This window comes from Myotis davidii, unplaced genomic scaffold (genome assembly GCF_000327345.1).
Source record: "Myotis davidii unplaced genomic scaffold, ASM32734v1 scaffold142, whole genome shotgun sequence".
Lineage (NCBI taxonomy): Eukaryota > Metazoa > Chordata > Mammalia > Chiroptera > Vespertilionidae > Myotis > Myotis davidii.
Genome location: NW_006294400.1, coordinates 5,612,212 through 5,619,022, shown reverse-complemented (window position 1 = coordinate 5,619,022; position 6,811 = coordinate 5,612,212). Strand labels below are relative to the sequence as shown.

The 6,811-nt window shown below is 53.4% G+C and overlaps 1 protein-coding gene across 1 annotated transcript in view; it reads right to left on the bottom strand.

Annotated features, from left to right (window-relative positions):
- COL27A1 (collagen type XXVII alpha 1) overlaps window positions 1-6,811 on the bottom strand; it is a 143,710-nt gene that overhangs the window by 84,386 nt on the left and 52,513 nt on the right. Inside the window, 2 exon segments of the mRNA XM_015567140.1 lie at window positions 4,485-4,529; window positions 6,689-6,742. Of these exon segments, the coding sequence (XP_015422626.1) occupies window positions 4,485-4,529; window positions 6,689-6,742 (99 nt within the window).

Here is a 6,811-nt window from a genome sequence, read left to right as displayed (position 1 = left end):
CAGCCCAGCCCCAAAGGAGCCACTAAAAGCAGCCTAGTGAATGGATGAAAAAACAAACAAAACAAAACCCCAATCCTTCAAACTCTTATTTACAAAACCCCTAGGGAAAAAAATCCCTGGAACTGCCTTAAAGGCGACAAGGCCTCTTTCCTGATCGCAGATCGAGGGCCCTCAGCTTGGGGACAGGTTCCTGGGGCTGTGGCTGTGGAGAGCATGAGCTGTGCGCACAGGCCCAGGTCCCGCCTCTCAGTCGTGGGCAGGGGCTCCAGCCTCTCTGGGCCTTGGTTTCCTTACCTGTACAATGGTAACCCCACTCCCTACCCTCAGAGACTTGCTGTGATAATTAAGTGCTTGGCCCAGGGTTTGGCAAATATCAGTTATTGGGATTCCTGGCCTCACTTTATAGACAAGGAAACAAACCCCAATGATGGGTTAGTGACAGCATATGGCGGACTTGTCTACTCACCCCCACATTCTGGGTTTGGGCCAGATCACATATTCTTTGGGTCTCATTAAATGGAGGAGCCAAAATCCCTCTGTGTCACTCCAAATGCAAAAGACAGAAATCTTCTTTGTTGGGCAGATTCTGGAACCAGGCACACTTTTCTTGAGCTCCAGCCAAAGGGTTTCAATTACTCAAAGGAGGCTGTTTCGAGGCAGTCTCACCTCAGAGGCCGCAGGGGGCCACCCAGACCTGGGCTGCAAGTCCCTAGTGGTGACCCCGGGCCCCAGCCTCCCCAATCCGGGGGACCAGGCTGTACAGCACCTCAAGTAGCTCAAGGCTCCCGCAGCCTAAGGTATGTCCAACACACACAACTGACAGGCGTCCCATGAATGTTTGTTCTCTCCTGCCCTTCCTCCCGGCTGCAAAGACCCGGGGGACAGGGCAAGTTTAGGCTTCAGTCTGCATGCAAATGGCTTCAGCTGACTAGACAGAAGGCCTTGAATAAATCTGAATCTCCGATGAAATGATATCAGTGTGTGGAATTCCCATGTGCTCAGCTAAAAACCCACATCCTCTAGGAAACCGAAGGTGACTCACAGTCCACCTCCCCTTCTAACTCCTGCTTAGAAAATTCCTTTGTTTCCCACTCTTGGGGAAAGGCAACTATTCCTCCAGGGACAGAAGCCAGTGTTCCCCAAAATCCAGGGTGGGAGTGGGTACCTTGGGTGGCAGGGGGCTCTGCCTGAGGGTGGGGGTTGAAGGGGGAGGGGCAGCAGTGACTTAGTGGCCTCGGATCCAGCCCTGTGATCCACAAGGAGAAAGGGACTGTTACCTCAGCAGAAAGGGCATTTAAAACAGCAGAGGTGCCCTGGCTGGTTTGGCTCAATGGATAGAGCATTGGCCTGGGGACTGAAGGGTCCCAGGTTCGATTCCAGTCAGGGGCACATGTCTGGGTTGCAGGCTCAATCCCCATTAGGGGGCATACAGGAGGCAGCCAATCAATGATTCTCTATCATCATTGATCTCTCTCTCTCCCTCCCCCCCCCTTTTCTCTGAAATAGTAGGGGGTGTGCAGAAGGCAGCCAATCAATGATTCTCTATCATCATTGATCTCTCTCTCTCCCTCCCCCCCCCTTTATCTCTGAAATCAATAAAAATATATTTTTTAAAAATAAAACAAAACAGCAGAGGCACAAGGAAAAACTCATCACTCTTTGAAAAGGGACATCATGAGAAATGCTGGGATGCCCAGGGCTCACCCCCAACTAAGACCCCCTCAGAAGGGAGCAGGGAGAGGAGTGCCCTGAATTAGGAGTTGGGAGACATGGCCTCCGATTATGCCTCCATCCTCCCCTGCCTTGTATGTGACCTTGACCAAGGGCCTCAGTTTCCCCATCTGTCAAATGGGATTCACCTAAGAAACCATGCGAATAGGGTTGCCAGACTGAACAAATAAAAACATAGACTGCCCCGTTACATTGGAATGCCAGGTAAACAGTGAATGATATTTTAGCATAAACATGTTCTAAATATTGCAGCTGACATTCGGATTTCACTGGGCATCTTGTATTTAATCTGGCAATGCTAACTGGGGAGAGAAAGGGGAGCCCAGGTGGGCACGAGCTCTGTAAAGAGTCGGGAGGGCCCAGGGCTGTGATGGCAGCGTCTCCATCTCCAGAATCTGTGGATATTCAGACAAGCACTCCTCTTGCCCCTCTGAGGAGTCCATCTAGTGGATGCCAGGACAAGGACAAATAGGAATTGGTGCCAAGGATGACAGCCAGGGGACATAAACATCCCCTCAGGAAAGCTTTAGGGCTGGATCATATAGCCTGAGGAAGGAGCCTGGGGAAGGACAGACAATGGCCGCCTTTACATCCCCAGCAGCCTCTCCCGGGCAGGGCCGGGCCTTGGCTCAGCACACAGGAACATCTGGACAATGAGAGCTCTGTGGAGACGGTGGGGCTCCCACCAGAGGGCGCGTCTAACACCAGGGTGTTCACCTTGGAGTTTAACGACCGTATGACCAAGATGCTCCAGAGGCCTCTGCCTCGCATAGAGGTTGGACTCGGACCCTCGGAAAGTCCCCATGAATCAGGTTCTCTAACACTCGGCGCACAGATTTATTTTTCCAACGCATCTAGGCCAGTGCCTCGTGCCAAACAAGGTGCCCGGCAAAGGACAGCGCGGGTGACAAATGTATGACTCAAGTGTCGGCACGGCCTCATCCCAGGCCAGGCAGGCGTCACCAGTTAATCTCAGCATCCTCTCTCACTAAGTTCCAACATGACTTTGAAATCTTTCTCAATGCAGCAGCCTAGATAGCTGCTACCAGGGACAATCATCATCACCATCACCAACTATTATAACTATATTCTAGGCATTTTATATGTACTAGTTTCTTTAAACAGTCTTCCAAGTTAGGTACTAATATCATCCCCATTTTACAGATGAAGACATTAAGACTCAAGGAGGTGAAAAAATATACTCAGAACTGTCATTAAATGAAAGGCAGAGCTAGGATTTGAACCTAAGCAATCTGGTTCCTTCTTAGCCACGGGACTAGACTGGATGTGTGTATCTGTGGTCGTCACAAGAGTGGATACAATGATCCCATCTTATAGACGGGGTCCCTGGGGTTCAAGGAAGCAAAGACATAACAGAAGACCACAGAGCCAAGGGAAGGGAGGCCAGGATTTGAACACCCCACCCCACCTGAGCAGGCGCACAGGCCTGGGCCCTCTTCACAGGCCCGGCCTCCCCCAGAACGATAAGGCTCCACAGCCCCCCTTCCCTTCCCCTTCTCTCCCCTCCCCAGGGCCTTCTCCAGGTTCCCTCTGCTAATCCTCACCAAGGACATTTTTTTCCATTGTTTTTTAGAGAGAATGGAAGGAGGAGAGACAGAGAAACAGCAATAGAAACACATCTATTGGTTGCCTCCTGCACGTTCCCTGAACAGGGACAGGGACCAAACCTGCAACCAAGTTACGTGCCCTTGACCAAAATCAAACACTTCAGTCTGCAGGCTGTCGCTCTAACCACTGAAAAAAAATGGCTAGGGCTCTAGCCTCCCTCTGAGCAGAATTTCTCAGCAAAATTGCTGGAGTAGCCAAAGCACTAAGGAACAGTCTACGGTGACCACCAAGAGCCCCCGACTCAATCCCCACAAGGAATGACTCAGAGGACAGAACAGAGGGGGCATCAAATCCTGGGGAAGTTCCTAGAGTCTTTTCCCAGACTCAGGTCTCTCATTGGCCCTTGGGGCCAGGCCGAAGGTCAAGGCTCACCCTTGAAGAGGGGGCCCTGGTTTTGGCTAACAGAACTACTCACTCCAGAAGGCCTACCTCAATCTAGATGGAGAAAGAGGTCAGATTGCCTCCCACCTCCCTGTGTACAGGCCTCTCTCTGTCCCAGGCACACCAGGAGGTAATAACGGTAATTCATATGACAATATTTCCCACTAATTGCACATTAACTGAGTGGCAGACCCCATGCCGAGGACTGTACATGCAATGCCTCATTTAATCCTCACCGCCACCCCAAGAGGATTCTACTATCATCCCTATTTTAAAGATGAGGAACTAAGGTTCAGAGAGGGTAAGTAACTTGGCCTAGGGCACACAGCCAGGATGTGGCAGAGCAGTGACTTGAACTCAGGTGGTCTGGCTCCAAAGTCAGTGCTCTGAAGAAAAGGATGAAGACGACTGCCCATGTGGCCCAGAGCCTCAGCTCCTCTGCCAGTCACTTCCTTCTCTGGACCTGAAGCACCTTGCCTGTCCAATGGCCATGCTATCAGCTGTCTACACCACCTTCCAGACTGACGGGCAGGCGGCAAGTAAGAGGCTCAGAGAAGGCAGGTAATGCTCCCGAGGCCACACAGTAGGACTGTCCTCCCTCAGGCTTCCGCCCAGGCTGGTCTGCCCTGCTACAGCAGCTCTTCCTGGGTTTGATGAGAGAGGGACCTTTTCAGCAGGTCTTATCACTTGTTCCCCATGCCCTGCTTCCTGCCTCTCCCCTTCCCAGGCATCAGTGTACTTACAATGAGGCCGGGGACTCCCGGGGGCCCTGGCAGGCCCAGCTCTCCCTGCAAATGGAGACAGACCAAGGTGGTTAGTTGCCCTTCTCCCTCCTGGGCCACCCCCTCCACACCGTTCTGCATTTGGGTGCCTAGGGGAGTCCTCTGAGCTGACCATTCCTCGTCCCTGACTGGTGATTCTCCAGAGCCTAGTCTAAGGTTTGGACAAGACCCTTGGCCCCCTCTGGCATCAGCTTTCCGCATCGGTAAAATGGGGAGGTTGGATTTCCAAGTCGGGCAGCTTCAGGTGTGAAGGACTGCGCCATCCTGATCATGATAATAGGATGTGCAGGGTGCTTGACCCAGGTCTCATTTCACCCTCACCCTATAGATGGCAAAACTGAGGCTGGAGAGTTAAGTGATTTACTCAAGGTCAAGTGCAATAAAGTAACAGTGGTGAGGGCTGCCAGCAGAGAGCCACCAGGCTAGCTCCCCGCTCTCTCAGCCAGGAGGTGCTGGGGCCCTGGACCCCGACAGGCTCACAGGTTTCCGACAGGCTCAAGGCCTCCGAGATGCTGGGAGAGGAGACAGGTGTGTCTGGGTGTGGCAGTGAGCAAGTTTCTCCTTCCTCTTCTCTATAAATGGACCTTCAATGGTTTGCCCCAGAGAAGACGGTAGAGGGATTTGGATCAAGTTCAAAATGCAAAGATTCAAATAAAAATAGGGGGCTTTAGGAATGGTGATTGTCTGTGAGAATTGCCCACAGCATCCAGGGTTTGCCTGCCATCATCTGTGCAACCCAGGGCTGCTCAGGTGGAGGTCATGACTTCAGCCACCATGGAGAAGAGGAGGAGGCGAGAAACAGACTTGGCTTTCAAATGAGGGAACCCAGGCTCAGGGGAGGGACGTGACTTGTCCAAGGCCACGCAACAACTGCGTGGCAGAGCTGGGACCACACATCTGGTCCTCTTCCTGCTCCTCGGGGCGATGAGTATGAAGACATCCCGCCCCTCCCCAGGGGGCCTGGGAGGAGATTACACATTATAACCAATAGTCCGAGGACAGATCCACTGAAGGACAGGCCCTGGCTCCTCACCTCTGTGCCTTTGCCGGTACTCCTTCCTCACCTGGAATGTCTCCTCACCTCTTTCTTCAACCCAGTTCTAACGTCACCTTTCCCAAGAGTCTTCCCTCCTCCTCTCCCTCCTCCACAGCACCTGGGACCTCCTGATCCCACCAATCTACCCTCGCCTCATGCAGTAACTGGGGAGACAGCCATGAGCTCCTCGAGGGCAGGAACTGTGCCCTTCCATTACACCCCCGACTAGGAACACTGGTAAGCACTGGTCATGGGCCGAACCCCTTGCCCTCTCATTTCATTCTCACAGCAGCCCTCTGAGGCCGGCATTTTGACACCACCCCCCCCCCCCTCCCGTTTCACAGACAAGGAAACTGAGAGCCAGAGAGGGGAACTGGTTTGTCCAAGTGCCACGCTGGCGAGTGGTGTGGCAGGATTCAAACCCAGGTCCACTTGGCTCCGAGGCCAGGGCTTCAGCTCCCAAGGGAGCCCAAGGGTCGGCCCCAGGGAGCATTTGTGGAACAGAAATGAGAACGGAATCATGGGATTAAGGATGGATCCAGCAGCCACCTCTGCAGAAAGCACAGTGGGCACAGCTGCTCCGGAGGGAAGCCCCATGGAGAGGTGGGGGGCAGGGCAGGTGCTCCAAGGAGCTCTGAACACGGCCTGCACCCCTGAGGCTGGGACAGGACGGGGAAGGCAGGCTCAGCTCCGCAGGGCAAGCTGACCTGGCTTCTCTGACTATTTACAAACCCTATAAACATGCCTGTGCTGGCGATTCCCTTCCATCTCTCTCTCCTCTCACACGGGGCCTGCAAACTATCTGCTCCCGGGCTGCTGCCGTCCCATAAGCATTTCCGGTGCTTTGTACTGGCTTCCCCCGTGGGGAATGACTTGCGAGCCTTCCTAAGTCCTTGAGGATGGAACACAGGCCGGGGCTTTGGGACCAGAGGCTCAGGGCTGGGGGCTCTCTGGGGGGTGGGGTCACAGGGCATCCACAGTACACAGAGCCTGGGGTTCAGAAGAGGCACCGGCTAGTAGGTAGCAGGGCTAGGGTTTGACAGTCATTCAACCCCAAAGTTGTGTTCCTAAAACCTGCGCGAGTTCCCTCCGAATCTCTCTCCTGGTCCCAAAGACTTGAGATACTTACGGGGTTTCCATCCAGTCCGGGTGGGCCTCTTTCCCCAAAGTCTCCAGGAAACCCCTGAGGGCACAAGAGAGAGAACAAACATCTATAAATTAGTGTTTATACTTCCGAGTGGCTGCAATCCAG